At 42.7% G+C, this 20,743-nt stretch overlaps 2 protein-coding genes across 26 annotated transcripts in view; one reads left to right on the top strand and one right to left on the bottom strand.

Annotated features, from left to right (window-relative positions):
- Kantr (KANTR integral membrane protein) overlaps positions 1 to 20,743 on the top strand; it is a 102,680-nt gene that overhangs the window by 52,857 nt on the left and 29,080 nt on the right. For 7 of the 10 annotated variants that reach the window (XR_009227525.1, XR_009227524.1, XR_006853442.2 and 4 more), the window contains one exon: positions 13,203 to 14,034. The gene's annotated coding sequence lies outside the window, so the exon portion shown is untranslated. Of the gene's footprint in view, positions 1 to 13,202; positions 14,035 to 17,255; positions 17,480 to 20,743 lie in introns of those variants that run through there. The other 3 variants (XR_006853444.2, XR_006853443.2, XR_006853438.2) reach the window with 2 other exon arrangements.
- Kdm5c (lysine demethylase 5C) overlaps positions 17,403 to 20,743 on the bottom strand; it is a 34,057-nt gene continuing 30,716 nt past the window's right edge. For 7 of the 16 annotated variants that reach the window (XM_046452632.2, XM_046452631.2, XM_046452641.2 and 4 more), the window contains 6 exons: positions 20,491 to 20,670; positions 20,187 to 20,324; positions 19,397 to 19,996; positions 19,038 to 19,116; positions 18,700 to 18,899; positions 17,403 to 18,590 (listed from right to left, as the gene is read on the bottom strand). In XM_046452632.2, coding sequence (XP_046308588.1) covers positions 18,225 to 18,590; positions 18,700 to 18,899; positions 19,038 to 19,116; positions 19,397 to 19,996; positions 20,187 to 20,324; positions 20,491 to 20,670 — 1,563 coding nt within the window. In that variant the 3' untranslated portion in view covers positions 17,403 to 18,224. The remainder of the gene's footprint in view (positions 18,591 to 18,699; positions 18,900 to 19,037; positions 19,117 to 19,396; positions 19,997 to 20,186; positions 20,325 to 20,490; positions 20,671 to 20,743) is intronic. The other 9 variants (XM_046452635.2, XM_058582048.1, XM_046452633.2 and 6 more) reach the window with 3 other exon arrangements.

Raw genomic sequence — 20,743 nt, 5'->3', positions numbered from 1 at the left:
TATGATTCAAGTTAGACTTTTGTTCATTTGACCTAGAACTTTTATGCTGATACAGCTCAAGTAAGAATTGTGGGCTTCTCAACTATTTCACTTCTAGGAATACCATGATCAACAAGCCAATGCTCTAGATTTGTGCAAAATTAAATTATTCTGATTGCTGAGTTGACTGCTCTCCATTACCACATTAACCTGGCCTTTGGCTGATGTGGTCCAACTCTTTACCCCTACTTTCCTGGAAATCGGTTACAGATGGTCTCCCCTTATGATAGTTCATTTTAGGATTTTTTAACTTGATGATGGTGCAAAAGTGATGGGAATTCAGTAGAAACTGTACTTCAATTTTTTGAGAATTTTTTTAATATTTATTTTTCAGTTTTCGGTGGACACAACATCTTTCTTTTATTTTTATGTGGTGCTGAGGATCTAACCCAGCGCCCTGTGCATGCCAGGAGAGCGCATTACCGCTTGAGCCACATCCCCAGCCCTGTACTTCAAATTTTGAATTTTGATCTTTTCCTTTTCTCAGGCTAGCAAGATATGTTCTTATCCTGGGCAGTGGCAGCAGTAGCCATCCCAACTCCCAATTAGCCATGATCTCACAAGAGGAAACCAATAACACTCTACTGTGTCCTGTATTGCTAAGATATGATGTTTGGTAGATTAGGTATACTGCATGCATTTTCATCTTATGATGAGTTTATCAGGACATAACCCTCATCAAAAGTTGAGGAGCACCTACACTTGCATGGCATTTCAGTTTCCCTAATTCAGCGGCAGCAGTTCCCACTGTAAGTTCTGAGAGGAGTGATTAGAGAGCTTTTCAAAGATGCTGGAGCTCCCCTCTCAAAATTTCCCATAATGCTGATGAAAGGTGTGTCTTCTCGGCCCTTCCATGGTGAGTAAATCTTAAATGGCAAATCCAATCTAAAATTCCAGTCTCCTCAGGTCTTTGAATCTTTTCCTCTCTATTTTATCGAGGCAAGTCCAGCTTTTTTCTCCTTCTCTTTTGCTGGTCCCATCAAATGTTTCAACCAACCAACCCAACTGTTAGCACTTTTTTTTTTTGTGGTGCTGGAGATTGAATAGGGCCTTGTGCACCTGAGGCAGGCACTCTACCAACTGAGCTATATCCCCAGCCCATTGGCACCCTTTTTAAATTTCCAAGTGGCAACCTTAAATTCAGTATTTCTTTGTGGGCCCATATCAATAAATTTTATCCCAATCCAACATTATGTTCCTTCCATTATTATCCCACACCCTGGTACTAGGGATTGAACCCAGGGGCACTCTACCACTGAGCTACATCCCCAGCCTTTTATTTGGTTATAATAGAGGGTATCTCTTAAGTTACTGAAGCTGGTCTCAAACTTGCAATACCCCTGCCTCAGCCTCCCGAGTTGCAGGGTTCACAGGCATGCACCACCATGACTGGCCTTATATGTATTTCTCAATACAGGTTCCCCAGATTTCTGTCTGTATAAATTAGAAGACTCAAGTAGTTTTGGAGTGTACTGCATTCCCTCATGGGTCTACTTTGTGCCTCACCATTAGAAGCCTGCTGATACTTGAGTCTAGTTACACATCTAGAAGCAAATGCAGGGTGGCAGGGATGGGTTGTAAGGAGGATCAGCATTTTCTTGCATAGCAACTGCCTCAGGGGAGGCTATTACTTTCCTCAGGCAATTCAGGGCTAACACTCTCAGAGGAAGGTGAAGAGGCCTTTTCCTCTAGGGTTGGGGAGGTTGCTTCCCTTGGCAGAGAAGACACATCAAAATTTAGAGGCCAAATGTCCCCAGTTTCATCAAGGATCTTCCCACATGTCTTCATTACATCTTTCAGGACCCATTCTTTCACAATCAATGTCCTCCTAATAAAGACTGGCAGTTCACTTGCATTGTAATTCAGCCAGGTGATATAATGCTGAGTTTGATTGTTGGCAACTACCGGAGATCAGAGTGACCTTCAGAACACACATAAAAGCTTTTAGGACATTTCTGCAGTGTTTGAGCTTAGGATTCATAATCCCTAAACTCATCCTTTACTTTCCCCACTTTGTCCAGTGACATTAACAGCATTCATCCAACCTAATTATATTTGACAAAAATATCCCTAAGGATCATATACACAGTCACCCAGAACCTTTTTATAAGTGATTGATTATAAATATCCCGTGGTGACATTTTGTGGAACTCTATTGCCAGATCATGGCATAGATCAGTAACCAATGGGATATCAGAAAGAGGGAGAGATTGTTATAAGGAATTGGCTCATGTTAATTATGAAGACACAAGAGATTTGATTGTGTAGTTCTAGTCTGAAGGCCAATAGACTTGAAGAACCAGAGTTTTAATTCAAATATAAAAGCCAGGAAGAACCAGTGTTTTAATTAAAATACAAAACCAGGAAAAAAAACCTATGGCCCAATTCCAAAACAGGCAGGAAGAATTGTTCCTTAGTGTGGAGAAGATAAGCCTTTTTTTTCTATTCAGGCCTTCAATTAGATGAGGCCTGCTACATTAAGGAGGACAGCCTGCTTTACTCAGTCTACCAATTTAAAAATTTGGGGGGTGGTACTGGGGATTGAACTCAGGGGCACTCCACCACTGAGCCACATCTCCAGCCCTATTTTGTATTTGATTTAGAGACAGGGTCTCACTGAGTTGCTTACCATCTTGCCATTGCTAAGGCTGGCTTTGAACCTGAGATTCTCCTGCCTCAGCCTCCTGAGCTGCTGGGATTACAGGCATGCACCACCACACTCAGCTTTAAATTTTAATCTCATTTAAAAATGCTGAGGTTCAGCGGTAGAACACTTGCCTACCATGTATGAAGCACTGGGTTGGATTCTCAGCACCACATATAAATAAATGAATAAAATAAAGGTCCATGCATCTAAAAATATATTTTTTAAAAAACATTCTTATAGAAACATCCAAAATAGTGTTTGAGCAAATATCTGTGCACGCCATGGCACTGTCAACACCTAAAATTAACTATCATAATGGACAATGTTGAATATCCTTGTCTTAATCTATTTTCTGCTGCAGTAACAGAATACCTGAAACTGGGTAATTTGTAAAGAACAAGGACTACTCTTGGGCACAGTGGCACATACCTATAATTCCAGTGACTGTGAAAACTGAGGCAGGAAGATTACAAGTTCAAGACCAGCCTGGGCAACTTATTGAGACCCTGTCTCAAAAAATAACAAGGGGAAATGCCTAGCTCATTACCTAACCTCTTGTCTGATCACAAGACAAAACAGGGAATGACATCATCCAAAGAACAAGGAGGTGCTGAAGGGAGGTCCTCAGCAGCACCTCCTAGCAATAACTGAGGGGATGAAATTGTCAGAAAGGAACTGGCCCCAAAGACATCTCCATTGCTTGAGTCCCTCCATAGCCGACCTCAATTCCCAGCCCCTCTAGACTAGGTCTCCTTCTTCACTTATCTTTGTTCCCAAGAAAGAAAGGAGGTGGCTGGGGTAGGTGCTCTAGCTCAGTGGCAGAGCGCTTGCCTACCATGTGTGAAGCACTAGATTCGATTCTCAGCACCACATATAAATAAGTAAAATAAAGGTCCATTGACAATTAAAAACAATATTAATATAAAAAAAGAAAGGAGGTGGTGGCTGGCAAGTACTCTAAGGGACAAAGAATGGACCTGGAACATGAACTGAATGGGGGAATTCTCTTGAACTCAAAGAGTTGGGTATCCTCCAACATTTCCTCAGACTACTCTCTCTCCAGAGGTCATAACAGTCTGCAGAGGACACAAGTCAGTGCACTCCCCACCAGAATCAATGACCCTAGCTCTATAAAGTATACAAAGTCCTGCATTCCCCCACCTTATCTCCCTCACATCCTACTTTCTATGCCCCAGCCATTCCCAGCAGGACAAGTTGGGCCCCCACTGTCTGTTCTCTGGACCTTAACTATTGGTCAGATCTCAGCAGGATTTTCATCCTCCTTCTCAAACAAACCCCTACTCAGCTGTTCAGATAGCTCATGTGGGATCTTCCTTCAGGCATAGAAAAGTGGAAGTATTAGCTATGAAAAATCTGATCTTCCAGTTCACTTATTCATTCTACAAATGTAGTCAAATCTACTGTTTATTCCATCTATTACATTCTGTACTTTAATTACTTATTTTTTTATTTCAAATTTTTATTTACTCATACCCTTCCTGTTTGTGGTTATGTCCAAAAATTTAAAAGTAAATAAAACAAGAAACAATTTTATATGAATACCCGCCAGTTGTAATACATGTGATATTTCAGGTAAATAATGTTTTTGCATCTGAAATTTTATCCATAGACACCCAAAGAACAACAAAGTTCTTGTTTGATGTAATAATTAGTATATCATTTGGTTTAAGATGACTTTAGTATTTAATAAGTAAATTGTCAAATGTTTTAGTGTAAGAATAAAATAGGCCTACTGTACACTTTATTTCCAATCTAGTGTTTTTTTTTTTTTTTTTGGGGGGGGGGTTACTGGGAATTAAACTCAGAGTGATCTACCACGGAGCTACATCCCCAGCCCTTTTATTTAGGGACAGGGTCTCACTAAATTGCCAAGGCTGGTCTCAAACTTGCAATCCTCCTGTCTCAGTCTCCTGCATTGTTGGAATAAAGGGTGTGTGCCACCATGCCTGGCCTAATGTGCTTTTTACTTGAGCTCAGCAGAATGGTTGAAGAAACACTTTATTCTTTCTATTTCAGTGTATTATTTATGTATGAGATATGTTCAACATGTTCTATGTCTTAGAAGTGCTCCAAGTCAGAATATGTTGCTTTTGAAACACAGTATGGAGAACATCTACCTGTACTAGACCTGAAGGTAAATGTGTAGATGTGAGTATCCTAAAATATACATATGACTGGCCTTTTTACTCTCTATCTCTAGATGCATTTGAGAAACTGTACCTTGTTTTAATATAATATAAGCAGTGTCTTTTGATTATTTATGAACAGTAAATACATATTGCTGACATGATTTTTTAAAAAATATTTATTTAGTTGTAGATGAACACACAGTATCTTTATTTATTTTTATGTGATGCTGAGGATTGAACCCAGTGCCTCACACATGCAAGGAAGCACTTTACTGCCAAACTACAGCCTCAGCCCCTTGCTGACATGATTTTAAAAAGCTTTTTTTTTTGTACTGGAGATTGAACTCAGGTGCGTTTAACCACTGAACCACATCTCCAGCCCTTTTTTGTATTTTATTTAGAGACAGGGTCTCACTGAGTTGCTTAGGGCCTTGCTAAGTTGCTGTGGCTGGCTTTGAACTTACAATCCTCCTGCCTCAGCCTCCTGAGCCTCGGGGATTACAGGTGTACGCCACTGCACCTGGCTTAAAAAAGCATTTTTAAAGGCAAGATCATAGTTTTAGATTTTGAGTTCAAGGCACTGGGGAGTTTCTTTACTGCCCCAAGGAAAGAAATCTCCTTTAAACCCTTTACAAATATTAGCTCCAAATGAACCATAGGCCTAAATGTAAAACACAAAACTTAAAAAAAAAGCTCCTAGAAAATAATAGCAGAAAATTTAGGTGACCTTTGGGTATGGTGATAACACTTTAGATATAACAACAAAGGCATGATCCATGAAAGAATTGATAAGATGGACTTCATTAGATCTTTTAATGACATTTTTAATGACATATTTTACAAAGGACACTGTCAAAAGAATAGAAAACAAGCTACAGACTGGGAGGAAATATTTACAGGTCATATTTGATAAAGAACTTGTATCCAAAATATACAAATAACTCTTCACACTCAACAATAAAAAAAAAAAAAAACAACACTCCCACTCCTGAATTTATATCCCAAAGAGATGAAATAAGTATGTCAAAGAGGCATCTGCAACCCCATATTTATTCCAACATTATTCACTGTAGCCAAGAACTGCAAACAACTTAAATGGCCATCAACTGATGAATGGATAAAGAAAATATGGTACAGATACATAGTGGAATACTATATGACCATAAAAAGGAACAAAATCTAGTCATTTGCAACAACACAGGTAGAACTGGAGATAATTATGTTAAAGGAAATTGGCCAGGCATGGAAAGACAAGTACTGCATGATCTTACTCATATGTAGAATCTAAAAACTTGATCTCATTGAAATTGAGAGTAGAAAGGTAGTTGCCAGAGGCAGGGGAAAATAGCAGGGATATACAGAGAAGATGACAGATGGGTTTCTGAGTTAGTTACATAAGAGAAGTTCTAATGTGCTATTGCACAATAGGGGGACTATGGATAAAAAATAATGTACAGTACATTTCCAAAAGCTACAAGGATTTTGAAAGTTTTCACCATAAAGAAATAATAACTGAGAAGATAGATAAATTTAACCTGATTTAAACATTATACAGTATATACATGTACCAAAACATCCCATGTTACCCCATCATTATGTATAGTTTCTTTTTGCAGTGCTGGGGACCAAACTAGGGCTTTGTACAAACTAGGCAAATACTCTACTAATGAGCTACATTTCCAGCCTTTGAACAATTTTATGTTCTCCTGTATCAGTTAAAAAATAAATTTAATTTTGGAAAAGAAAACAACCCGATTAAGAAATAGGTAAAAGACCTAAACAGATACTTCACCAAAAAAAGGATGCACAAATTGTAAACAAGCACATGAAAAAGATACTTCACAAAATAGATAAATAAAAACAAAGGTATTGTGTACAACTACAACTAAAAAAATAAATATTTTTTAAAAAAGAATTGGAATATAAATATCAGAGTTGATTTAGACAGATCTGAGTGCCCTAAACCCCAACCTTCACTGAGCAGGGAAATGCAAATTAAGCAACAATGAGATACTATTACATACCTGTTGGAATAGCTGAAATCCAGAATACTTATAACACCAAATGCTGATGAGTACTGGGAGCAACAGTAACTCTCAGCCATTGCTGGTGGAAATGCAAAATGGTACAGCCACTTTAGAAGACAGTTTGACGGTTTCTTACAAAACTAAACATTCTCTTACCATATAGTCCAACACTCACATTCCTGGATATTTTTTTCCCAGTGGGTTGAAAACTTATATCCACACAAACTGGCATATAAATGTTTACAGCACCTTTATTCATAATTGTCAAAACTTTGAAGCAACCAAGATGTCCTTCAGTAGGTGAATGGAGAAATTTGTGGTACATCCAGACAATGGAATATTATTCAGTGCTAAAAAGAAATGAGCAGGTGCAGTGGTGCATGCCTGTAATCTCCACCACTTTGGAAACTGTGACAGAAATATCACAAGTACCAGGGAAGGCTGGGCAACTTTAGCAAGACCCTATCTCAAAATAAAAGTTAAAGAAAAGTGCTACGGGTGTAGCTCAGTAGTTAGTAAAGTGCCCCTTAGTTCAATCCCCAGCACTGAGAAGAAGGAGAAAGAAGTGAGCTGTCCAGTGACAGAGTGCTTTCCTATGCCTGAGGCCTTGGTTCAATTCCCAGTTTGAAGAAAAGAAAGGTAAGGAAGAAAGGAAGGGAGGAAGGGAGGGATGGAGGGAAAGAGGAGAGAAATGAGCTATTAAGTCATAAAGTGACATGGAGGAAACTTAAATGAGTATTACTAAGTGAAAGAAGAAAATCTGAAAATGTTACATACTCTGATTCCTAAATAATGTCATTTTGGAAAACACAAAACTACGGAGACAGTAAAAAGATCAGTGTTGCCAGGGGTTAGAAGAAAGAGACACATGAATAGGTGAAGCACAGACATTTTAGGGTGGCGAAACTACTCTGTATGATACTGTAGTGGTAGACACATGTCACTATATGTTTGTCAAAAACCATAAAATGTACAACACCAAGAGTGAGCCCTAATATAAACTATTGACTTGATTGATGATACGACAGTATGAGTTTATGAACATGAACAGTAACAAATGCACCACTCTGTTGTGAGATTTAGATAGTGCGGGAGGCTGTACACATGTGGGAGCAGGGGGTATATGGAAATTCTCTGTACTTTGCACTCCATTTTACTGTGAACCTAAAACAACTCTAAAAATAAAGTTTATGGTTAAAAAAGAAATCTGTTTATCTCTTCTAAGCCCAGGACTGATGCAGACTGAAATCAGACATAAGCTAAATCCTGTAGGTTGCTAACTTCCAATGCAGGTTGAATTCACAGGACCTCCAGGTCTCTTATGTGAAAACAAGGCTACTAATTAGGGAAACAGTGGGACCTTAAGAATTGGAATAGAGGGGCTGGGGTTGTGGCTCAGTGGTAGAGTGCTTGCCTAGCATGTGCGATGCCCAGGGCTCTATCCTCAGCACCACATAAAAATAGATAAATAAAACAAAGGTATTGTGTCCAACTACAACTAAAAAATAAATATTTTTTAAAAAAAGAATTGGAATATAAATATCAGAGTTGATTTGGACAGATCTGAGTGCCCTAAACCCCAACCTTGGCACCAGAGGTTGTTCTTCCTCCCCAGTCTAATGGGGCTGGTCTTGCATGACTTAGGGGCCCTTTCAAGATCTGGCTAATTAATCCCAGTGACTCAGGAGGCTGAGGCAGGAGGATTGTAAATCTAAGACCAGTCTCAGTAACTTAGCAAGGCTCTAAACAACTTAGAACAATCCCATCTCAAAAAATTTAAACGGTAGGGGGAGGTAGTGCAGAGATAAAAAGCTCCTGAGTTTATCCCCTAATACCTCCCCCACAAAAGAAAAAAACCAATCTGGCTAATCTTTCTCAAAGAGCTATCAATATCACTCCTTGCTGCCTTTAGACCCATTACAGAATTCAGATATCCACACGTCCGAGAACAAGTAGACACCTATTAGAAAGTGTGCAAGCACACATGCATACACAAACCTAAGGAGATTTAGCTAATTTATATTGGCAGGAATCTCAGTAACGTGTGGGAATTGACTCTAAGGATGATAGATCAGGAGAAAGAAATGTAACTTTACATTGAGATAAACGTTTTTTGTTGTGGATGGATATATATATATATATATATATATATATATATATATATATATATAAAATTAAAAATTGGGGGCTGGGATTGTGGCTCAGCGGTAGATTGCTCGTCTAGCACGTGTGAGGCCCTGGGTTCAATCCTCAGCACCACATAAAAATAAATACAATAAAGATATTGTGTCTAGTTACAACTAAAAAATAAATATTAAAGTAATTCTTCATTATTTAAAAAAACTTGTCATTTTAACCATTTTTGAGTGTACAATTAGGTGACATTAATCACGTTCACAGTGTTGTGCAATCATCACTACTATCTAGTTCCAAAACTTTTCACCACCCCAAACAGAAATTCTGCACAACCATTCTCTCATATTACTAGCCTCTAGTAACCTTTTATCTACTGTCTGTCTCTGAATTTGCCAAGCCCAGATAATCTCACTAAAGTGGAATCATACCATCTTTTTTGAGGAACTGCCAAACTGTTTTACAGAGAGGGCCATTACTACCAACAATATACTAGGGTTACAATTTCTCCATATCCTCTCCAACTTCCTATTTTCTGGGTTTAAAATTTATTATTGTAGCCCTTCTAGTGGACATGAAGTGGTTTTTCATTGTGGCTTTGATTTGCATTTCCCTAATAAAAGACATTACACATCTTTTCCTGTGCTTCTTGGCTATTTTTATATCTTCTTTTTTAAAAATATTTTTTAGCTGCAGTTGGACACAATACTTTGGTTTTATTTATTTTTATATGGTACTGAGGATTGAACCCAGCGCCTCACACATGCTAGGCAAGCACTCCACCACTGAGCCACATCCCTAGCCCGTATTTTTATATCTTCTTTGGGGAAATATTTATTCAAGACCTTTGCCCATTTTAAAAATTGGGTTGTTTCCCTTTTCGCTAAGTTGTACGAACTCTTTACATATTCTGAATAGTAAATCCTTATCAGATATGTGATTTAAAAATATAGAATCCTATTCTGTAAATTGTCCTTTCTCTTTTTTGATAATATCCTATTATGCACAAAAAAATTAATATCAATGAAATCCAATTTATCTATTTTATTGTTTTGCTCATGCTTTTGGTATCATATCTAAAACTCCATTGCCACATCCAAGGTTATAAGGAATAATTCCTATTTTCTTCTAAAGAGTGTTATTTTAACTCTTAAATATAAGGCGCTGATTCATTTTGGGTTGATGGTATATGGTGTGAGGTAGAGGGTCCATGTTCGTTGTTTTGCATGTGGAAATTAAGTTGTTCAAGCACTATCAGTTGAAGACTATTTTCTCCCCTACTGGACTTGTCACCCTTGTCAAAAATCAGTTATCCACTTGGAGGGTTAACTCCGTGGTAGAGGGCTTACCCAGTTTATGTGAAGCCCTGGGTTCAATTTCCAGTATCACACACAAAAATCAATTGGCCATTTGATATTCTTTTTCAATATTATTTTGGCTATTATTGGTCCCTTGCAATTTCATATTAATTTGTGGGTTGGCTTTCCAGTTTCTGCAAAAACCCTGTTCAAACTTTCATAGAGGACTGCATTGAATTTATAGAACACCTTGGCTAGTATTAACATCTTGGCTAGTATTAACATTAACAATGATAAATCTTCCAATTCACAGACATGGAATCTTTCTACTTCTTTAGATCTTTATTTTCTTTCAGCAACTTTTTTATAGTTTTTAATGTGTAAGTCTTTCTCCTCCGTGGTCATATTTATTCCTAGGTATTTTATTTTTGTGGGTGTTATTGTAAATGGAATTGTTTTTTAATTTCATTTTTAATCATTCATTGCTAGAATATAAAAATAGAACTAATTTCTGTGTTCCTCTTGTATCCTGCATCTTGTCCTAAATTTATTAGCTCTATGCCTTTTCTGCATTTGAAATGCCTTTTCTTTATGAAATGAGATAATCATGTGTTTTTTTCTCTTTGTTCTATTGTGATGTATTACCTTGATAGATTTCATGTTGAATCACTCTTGCATTCCTAGAGTAAATCCCACTTGATCCTGACATATAATACTTTCAATCTGCTGCTGGATTTGTCTTGCTAGTAATCTGTTGAGAATTTCACATCTATATTCACCAAGGATATTGTTCTGTAATTTTCTTTTTTTGTGCTATTTTTATCTGATTTTGGTGAGGTCAGACTTTTCAATATGGGTACAGTCATTAGCAATCCTAGATGTACTTTGTAGGCTGAAGCAACTATGAGTATTTCTGAGAGTTGTTGTATTGTTTGACTAAAATGTGGTCAACAATAATCTGTGTTAAATGAAGTTAAGATGCCAGAAAATCTGTGGTACAATGTAAATAGAAGAATCCAAATTGTTTAGGGCAACAAGAATGTTGTAATTGACTAATCATGCTAACCCATTCAGTTCATCCTCTGTTACTATTCCTTCTAGAAGGGCTTTGAAAACTACAGTATGACATATGGCAGAAATTGGTTAGGTGATCATTAAGTCTTCTTCCTCTTCTTTCTAGGGACAAATTCAGATTATGTTTTCCAGTGTCCCTGAAATTGGGTATGCCATTGTCTGAGTTCTAGCTAACAGAATGTGAGCAGATGTAACATGCACTACATCCTGGCTTAGCTCCTAAAAACATTCTACCTGGTCTTTTCCTCTTCTGGCTGGCTGGGATGGAGGTGACAATAGTACAATGGTGACCATATTTTGAAGATTTCAGTGGGGATGATAGGATCACCTTCAGAGACAAGTTGGGTTTGGTTCCTATAGTGAACAGCAGAACCATAGCAGTAATCAGAATGGTTTGACCTGTGGGAATCTGTAATAGTGGCTAATTAAGCATGGTTTTATTGGGACCAAATAGATGGACAGTCCTACTTATTATATAACCCCTCCCCAAATTTTTCTGGTGTGGCATATGATATAGTTGCCAAAATGTTACAGTCCCAGCCTTTCCCCCAGTCTACAGACTAAATAAAGCCCCTTGAATGAAAGGGAGAGTCCATTTGAAGAATGACCTTGCTACACTTTCACAAGTGTATATGGTAAAATCTCCCTTCCTGCTTTCCCCACAGGGACCTACATCCAGGATAATTTTGTGCTGTGGACAGGGAAATATCCAGACATCTTAAAATACACTGGATATGCTGTATTGATGTTAATCCCTGGTGACCCAGCCACTCACCATGGTCAACTAGTTAGGCTAGGATCAGGTTATACATGAAGTTTCATCCTGAGTCCTCAAATGGTGCCCAGGAGAAATCCTAAGGTGATTTCTCCAGTTCCTGGATACATTATTGAGACACACAGTACAGATGGCATAAAGATAGAGGGTTATAGCATAAGAACAAATTATTGAGAGGAAGATCAGATTGAGGGCCTTTTCTGGAAATCAACAGGAAAGACTAAGGAGATACAACATACTTTTTAAAGACTAAAGAAATGGAGGATAAAATTGGAATTGGCAACATCATGATATAGGAATCCCAGAAGCAGTGAGAAATAAAAATGGAAAAGTGGATCAATTTTGTGAGTGAACACCTGAGCACAGGACACCAGCTGACCTGTGCTTGGTGTTGATCTGCCTATGTTGATCTCTGGAACTGTCTCATCAGGTCCATGAAGTTATCTTTGTGCAACAGCATTCCACTATCAAATAGAATAGGTCTATACAGCAGGTCTTGGAAACACAAGTAAGCTGCCTGAACAGGTAATCTTACTCCCCCACCTGCTGTACTGCCATCTCTTTCTCACCTACACCCAGGCCTCATGGGAGTTGCCTGTGACCAAATGACTAAGGGATACAAGATTTAATCTTGGTTTAAAACCAAATGGTTCTATACAATATGCTGGTATCTGCCAGAAGTGGCTAGTTGCAGGGTTACAACCCCACTTAAGATTGATCTTGAAGGATAGTAAGAAGGGAAATTCTTCCAGTAGAAAAACTACCTGGTCACATAAATGGTCAAAAATGTAGATAGCTGACAACTCATTGATGAGTAGTTACCAATGACCTGGCTCCCTGGTCAAGGATTTAAAAAGGATAGAGTTGAAATATTGTTAATAAGGAAGTCTCAGGAAGGCCATGTCCTCCATAAAATGGACATACAGTGTGAGAGTTATTTCTGTCCCACATAAATGAGCACCAGAAAGAATCCACTATGGAGGAGGATCTCAGACAAGATAACCTGTTCTGTGAATATGAGCCAACCTCTATCCTGTCGTCCTTTTCCTTGCCTGACAGACTCCTGAACAAAATGGCCATCATGGTGGACATGGGCTCCACAATATGGACTTCCACCAACGCCAGTCTGGCTATAGCCACTGGTGACTGTCCAGCTCACCAGCAGAAGAGAAATACCAAGCATATGATTACAGAGACAATACAAGACAAAAAGAAGTCAATGGACCTCTGAAATTCTACTGGCGGGTAAGCAGATTGGGCGAACTGCTTAGCTGCAAACATGTGCTACTCTTAATGAAAAAGGAAGGAAGGAAAGAAGGCATAGATAATGGAAGCAAGAGCCCAGAAGGCAGGGCAAAGACCCATTGAGAATTATTCCCAGACCTTGAAATCTAATCAAGGAACTTCTGTTTGCCCAGTTAGATTTCAGAATTATTATAGACCAGCAACTCCCTTGCATCTCCCATTTCCCCCACCTTTTGAACAGGAATATCTGTAGCAGTTATCCTATGCCTGTTCCACCATTGTGTGTTGGGTGTCTTGGGAACAGATAACCTGCCTCAGATCTATACAATAGAGAAAAATAGTATTTAAAGAGCCATACTTAAGGAATACACCCAAGGCACCTCAGTCACACCTGGACCTGATTAAGATATTCTGGACTTTGAGGTCATGCTGTAATGGGATGAGATTTTTAGAGAACTTGGAAAGGGATGAATATATTTTGTATGTGGAAGGAATATGAATCATTGGGGACCAATGGTAGTCAGTCTCCAAGATGGCCCCCAATGTTCCTCACCTTCACTGTTGGCACCATTGTGTAAATCCCTCCCACTCAGTGTGGTCTGGACCTAGTGACTTACTTCTAATGAATAGACTATTGCAAAAGTAATGGGATGTCACTTCTGAATTTAGGTTATAAAGAATGACTTCTGTCTTGCACGTGGGCACACATTGTCTCTCACTCATCTCACTTGATTGCTCTGACAAAACAAGTTGCCCTATGAAAAGATCCACATAGCAAGGAACTGAGAGTGGTATCTGGCCAAGAGCCAGCAAAAAATACTGAATCTTGCCAATAACCCTGTGAGGGAGTTTGGAAACAGATCCTTCCCCAGTGGAGCCTTGAGATGACTACAGCCCTGGCTGACACTTTGATTGCAGGCTGTGAGCGGCCCTGAAATAGAAACTCAACTAAGATGTACCTACATTTCTATCCCACAGGAACTATGAGATAAATGCTGTTTTAAGCCACTATGGTTTTGAGGTAATTTGTGACACAGCAGTACATAATACAGACAGGCATGGAGCTTATGCAGAACCTCAGCAACAGAGGCTTCTACCTACCAAGGCCAATATGTATAGCACTGCTGAGTTCCCAGCCTACTAACAGCAGAGATCAATGCTGGGTTCCCACTATGAACTACTTCCTGGTGGCAGACCACTTACTTTGGAACCCTTCTGACAGGCAGAGCTTAGATTCACAGAAACAGTAAACATCCCAGCCCTATCAGGTTGATAATACCTGGGCCTGACCTGTTCTAGGGGTCTGTTTCCTATGTGTCTATCAAGGACTCTGAAATATCTCATGTGGAACTCGGCACCCAGGAGAGGGTTCACAAGGGGCTGTTTCCCTTCCCTTTGCTAGAATATAAGTGTTCTAGGGGAGGGAACCCATCTCTCTGGCTTGGTATCCCTTTTCTCTCATAATTTCAGGTCTTCTTGGAAGCATGCCTAATGCCTGCCCCATTGACCATGGACCTCAAACCCAATTACTACCACTATAGATTGCCATCTGGTACTAATGAACTTTTTGCAATGCAAAAAGGAGGTTCACATGCACAGTATGGGACTCCAACTGCTGCTTCTGTCTGCCTTCTTGTGAGCCAACTTTGCAGGGTTCCTAGCCTAAAAGTGGGGAGGACTCAAGCCTGTGCCCTCACCTTTCCTTCAGGAACTCCCAGTATGGGGAACAGAGGGTAGGAGGAAACCCATTAATCCTAGTGTTTCAGACACCATTCAAGGCACAGTGGAGGCACTAATGGCAGGTGTGTGTGGGGGGGGGTCAGTTGAGCCTGAGGAATGGGATAGTCCTTACTAATGTGTCTTCCTATCCCCTTGTCACCTGCAGACTCAGGAGACATACTGAGGGGCAAAGTAGTATCTGGGATACAGAGCAGGGTGTCTCTATAAAGTAGAAAATAACTTTGAAGTGAGACAATACTAATGCCCTGGTTTCATTCTCCTATCTCCCACTTAGATCTAAGGCTCCTGCATCAGTTACCCCTCTCTTTCTAGGGGACTGCCTGGGAAAGGGACAGATGTGGAACCAAAGGAAGTTCTCTAGTAGAGGTTAGAATTAACCTGTCTTGCAGGATGGCTACAGCCTTTTCTGTAGAATTCAAGGGATACATGTCCGCTGTAAAGGGGGCATAAAGTAAGAGAGGGATGGGGCACGGCGGTGCCAAGGTGAGAAAGGGTGTCTGCCAATTAGTGAGGGATGGGCCCATAACATGGAAGACCCCCACCTCAGGCAAGCAGTTCTCTAGCCTGGGTGTTGCTGCACCATCTCTTCCTTCCCTGTCTGGCCACTTCTTCCAGTGGTTAGCTGCCTTGGAGTGGTGATTAATTGCCAAGATTGAGCCCCTTTCTGTCCCTGTCCCAGATCTTTCTTGTCTGTCATTACCCTCTTTTCTTCATGATCAATTTTAGACAGGTGGGCAGATAAAAAGCCAGCTTTTTCCCTGGACTGGAACCTGGAATCAAACTGGGCCCACGATAGGTAGTTCATTGGCCCTTGCCTTTCATTGTATAGTCCAGGGCCCCAACCCAAACTGGACAACACAGGGCTGAGACAAGCCCTGTCACCACTCAGAGCTGCCACAAGAGGGCATGCTTTGTAATTCATCACAAGGTTCCTATCACCTGGAAATCCTGGGTAGGGAGAGAAATAGAGCAAATGGAACCCTCCGAACACATAGATGAAAAAGGACAAAATAGAGTGGCAATGTGCTGTATTCCTGGGCTAGGGATCAAGACCTGGCCTTTAGCTTCTAATACCTCTGTGCAGCCCCTTGAAAGGAGGCAAAGCCCTCTAGGAACCAAGCGTGAAGAGAAGCTGGTTGACTTAGCAGTTTCTATGCTCTTGATTCCTCCTCTATGTCCTTATGTCCTGAGCACAGAACATTCAGGACCACAAGGAATGGTTCTTAGCCTCTGGAGGGTCAAGGATCCTTTTATTAATCTGATGCAAGTTGGTTAGTCTGTTTACCTGAAAAACGCATGCAGACACTCACAAAAACGTGTCAGTAATCTCCAGGGGTGGTCCCTGATCTAGCCCAGCACCCTCATCTTAAAAGACTTCAAGGCTCAGAAGGGAAAAATCCACCCAACTATTGTAGGACCATTAATGGGCTTGAAATGATTATGCCAAGTGAAAGAAGCCAAACACAAAGGATCACATATTGCATAATTTCATTTATATAAAATGTCAAAAATGAGCAAACAGGGGGATGGGAAGGACACCTAAGGAGTGTGGAGTTTCTTTTTGGGGTAATAAAAACATTCTAGACTTTTTTGCAGTGATGGTTGCACAACTCTGTGAATATACTAAAAGCCACTGAACTGTACACTTTAAGTGGGTAAACTATATGGTATGTGAATTTTATCTCAATAAAGCAAATAAAAAAAGTGAACTCAGGAATTGCAGATAGCCAACCACACATTTGAGCTTTAGTCCCCATTGATCGGGGCAGAAAGAACCAGTAGAGAAACATCAGGGATGAGTCCCTGAATACGGCATATAGGTAAACAGGAAAGCATTCTAGAAAGAATGACATTAAATATAATCTTTATCTTAAGGGCAATGAAGCATCACAAAGTTTTAAGCAGTAGTGATACGGGTCAGATCCATACTGTAGAAACAACTGTCTGACAGAACAAATCACAGGTGAATTTTAAGCGTGAAGACTATACCTCAATAAAGCCATGAAAAAAAAAAAAATTCCTCTGGGAACTAGAGGCTTAGAAGAGGTCACAAAGCTGGCGGAGGCTATTGTGCTGGAGGTTAGGTGGGCAGGGCCAGAGCCCACCTGATTGGAATGTCTTGCCCAGGTTAAAGAGAAGCTGGTGGGACTAAGATTCTGAACTCTGGGCTCCCTGGCCTCAGCCCCAGAATCCTGCTAGCACTACAGCTGCTCCACTGACAGGCGAGGGAGGCACCATTCTCCCCTTCGAAGAGAAATGCACTTCAGAAACATGTTTCCAAAAAACATTGCTAAGGGTTTTATTTCTAACAAGAGGAAAATTATAATAAAATAAAATTAAAATAGGCTTCAGTTGGAACCAAGTTTCTTGTTTTGCTTTTTTGTTTTTTTTCCTTTTGAACAAATTAATTACACACCAACAATCTTCTTTATTACAACATGAACCCAGGAGGAGGAAAGGAGACAGGGGAAGATGGGGTGGGAGGGTTGAGGTGGGTGTGAGGACAAGCACCAAAAGCTTTCTTCAGACCACAGGGAGCCCTGTTCAGCCCCCCAAATTCCTTTAAAATAAGAAACTGAGCACAGCTATGTGAAGCTTCCTCCTCCTGGGTAGAACAGTCAGGGAGAGGAAGGATGGGAGAGGGAGGAAGGGGAGTGGGGAGAGGCAAAAGTGAGAGGGGGAAGGGGAGGTTAGTGTAGCATGGCCTGGCCAGGGCCAGAACTGGGGAAGAGAAGAGAGAGGAGATCCCCCAGTTTGCATATGCACTGGCCTTGTCTCTGGAATGGTGCTGGCCCAGCCCCAGTTGTCCCTTTGCCCACCTGCCCATCTGTCTATGTGCCTCAGGAGTCTGGGAATGCTGGTTAGAGGTTACCAGGGACGGGGGGACTCCAGGGGCCGGCCCCCAGGAGCTGAGGTCTGAACAATACCTTGGAGTCAGAATATAAAAATCAAGGGACTCAGGGGTGGGTGGGGAGGGGGTTGGCCTTCCCCCCCTCCCTGCCCACCTCCCAAGAAGCAGGCTTGATGGTCAGAAAGAGGATCCTTGAGGCCAAGGTGGGGGATCTCTGTTGGGGTCTGTGCTAGGCTCAGCCACTGTCACAACTGTTGCTGAGGAGGCTGCTGTGGGCAGGGCATATGCAGCCGGGAAGTCAGAGTAGAGAAAGGGGACGAGGGGCCTGAAGTGGCCCCTAGCGCCGGTTCCAAGCCATTCTGGTTCTCCTGGGTGCTGGGGCTGCCAGCGTTGGGGAGGGATGCAGGGGGGACCTCACCCCCAGTCTCCTCCTCCAGCTCCTCCTCCTCCTGGGCTTCCTCGGCCTCTGGCCCTGAGCTCCGTACCCTCTTTGGCTCTAGCTCCTCTCGGGCTGGGTCATCGCCCTCCCCACCCCGATCCACCTTCCGCCGCCGCCGCCTCTCCAGGGCCCGGCCCCGTGCCCGACTCCCATGGCGCTCTGCCTTCTCCAGCTGTGATCACAGACAGGCAGAAAAGATAGGTTGTGGGCCAGCAGTCAGGCCTGGGCTCCCTGCCTGCTTGGCCTGACCTCCTGGCCCTGCCTATGATTTCTCTCCTCACCTCTAGAAGTGTTTGGATCCGCTCCAGATCTGGAGGCTGCCCAGCCTGCAGCAGCTGCCAGATGGTGTGGTTCTCATCTAGGGTCACCTCAAGCAGGTCCCCCTCCATCATGAGCTCCTCCAGTGGGGCCCGGGTTGCCTCAGGCAGTTCCAACACAGGGCCAGTCAACTGTGGCAACAGCGAGGATAGCATCTCCAGATCTAGGAGAGGTGGGGTGGGGACAGGCTATGTTAGAAACTCTCCTTGGTCTTTTCCACTACTATGACAGAGCTGAGAACTACATGGGTCACTCTGGTGACATCTAGTCAACAGCCTACCCACATCACATCTAGACCTACCTCTCTTACCTGAGCCCTCCTCTGGGGCCACCTTCTCAGGACTGGTCATACTATCTCCGTTCTCCAATAAACCCTGGACCTGCCAAGGAGAACAATAATGGGTAAGAGTAACTAAACTGAAGAACCAGACCTTATTCTTCCATCCCCAACCTGGGACCTTCTACATCCTGGAAGAGGAGGGAGCAGACACAGGCTACCAGTAGGGAAGAGTCTATGGATCTGGACAGATACAGAATGGGGCAGGGAGGCTGGGCCAAAAGAGTATGAAAATTGGAAAGCAGGGACAGAGCTGGAATCTAAATTGGGGTAGGGGCCAGGAGACAGGAATTTGAGGACAAGAGCTGGGCCAAGCAGCTCACCTTAGGCATATCCTTGCCACTGCCCTCTCTGAGAGAGTCAGAGGCAGGGGCCGAAGGATAGGAAGGGGGCTCCTCGGGCCTGGGTTCAGCCTGTAGCCGTTGGCGGAGCTCAGCCAGCCGTCCCAACAGAGCAGTCACGTCCTCAGAGGCCAGAGCCTGTCTGGCACGGCCTTGCCAGCTGATGGCCCTCTCTGTGAGGCACTGTAGGGCCTCACCCTCAGGCAGCCGCACAGGCAGTCTCTGTAGGGCTACCAGCAGTGCCAGGATGGTCTCCAGGCGTGGGCGCCGTGAGCGCATGCACAGTGGGCATAGGAATTTGGTGTCCCACTCCCACCAGGCCAGTAGCGGGGATGAGGTGGGACTGGGCCTTGGGGAGCTGAGGAGGCGGGGCACCGACACACACCGCCCATGGAACCAGTCCTGACACAGGTCACACTGCAGAGCTCCCACCCCGGCTGGCACTTGCCCACACACGCAGACGGAGGTTGCAGAAGAGGCCGTGGTCGACGATGCCAGTGGACTGGGCTTGGCTGAATTGGTGCGACGCAGCTGCAGGATACCCTCCTTCTCCTTCTGTTCCCCCTCCTTGAAGGCCACGATCTGCCGTGCCCAGGACAGGGGGGAAGAATAGGTCAGCAGCCTGCCCCCTCTCTTCTTTGGCCCCCTTAACACCCCACTCCCAAACCAGGAGAAGTAAAGCTCAGGAAGCAAGCGGTCTGCCCATGGTCACCCGGCTCAGACAACTCTATCATTGCCAGGCTCTTTACCCATCTGTGTCTAAGCTCCTTACCACAGAGCCTGGGTCCCTGAGGTCCTGCGCAGACAGCCCCAGCAGCTCTGTGTCAGATTTGTACAACCCCAGCTCCTTCTCCATCCACCGGCTGCGCTTGGTGCTGTCTGAGCCGGCGTCTGCACACGGGCAGAGCACCTGAGGCAGGCAGACAGAGGGGGAATGACCGGGCTTCCCTACCTCCCACACCCTCTCCTCTCCTCCCCTTTCTGGTGCCCTTCAAAAACCCATTTTCTCATATGAGCCATCTCACAACAGCCAGGCCAGGTGAGAAGAGGCTGTGGGTGAAGGTGCAAGGTCTCACCTCGAGCAGTGTGTAGCAGGAGTTCTTCTTGAGGAAGGTCTTGGAGGCCTTCTCCCTCCACGAGTGCGCTGTCAGTACCTGCAGCTCCAGTTGTCTCAGTTCCTCTAGCCCCACAGGGAGATCCCGGCCCACAGCCACCAGGCCCTCCAAGTCATCCAAGCAGGGGTAGTGATCACCATTCTGAGGACAGAGGTGAGAGAAAGCTGAGTTTAAACTGCCAATGTCTACTGATGCTTACTCTGCCCAGTCCTGA

This window comes from Marmota monax, unplaced genomic scaffold (assembly GCF_021218885.2).
Source record: "Marmota monax isolate L192 unplaced genomic scaffold, Marmota_monax_Labrador192_F-V1.1 WCK01_AAM20220418_F8-fsc00223, whole genome shotgun sequence".
NCBI classification, from domain to species: domain Eukaryota; kingdom Metazoa; phylum Chordata; class Mammalia; order Rodentia; family Sciuridae; genus Marmota; species Marmota monax.
The sequence above is the reverse complement of the archived record's forward strand: the minus strand, read 5'-3'. Positions and strand labels throughout refer to the sequence as shown.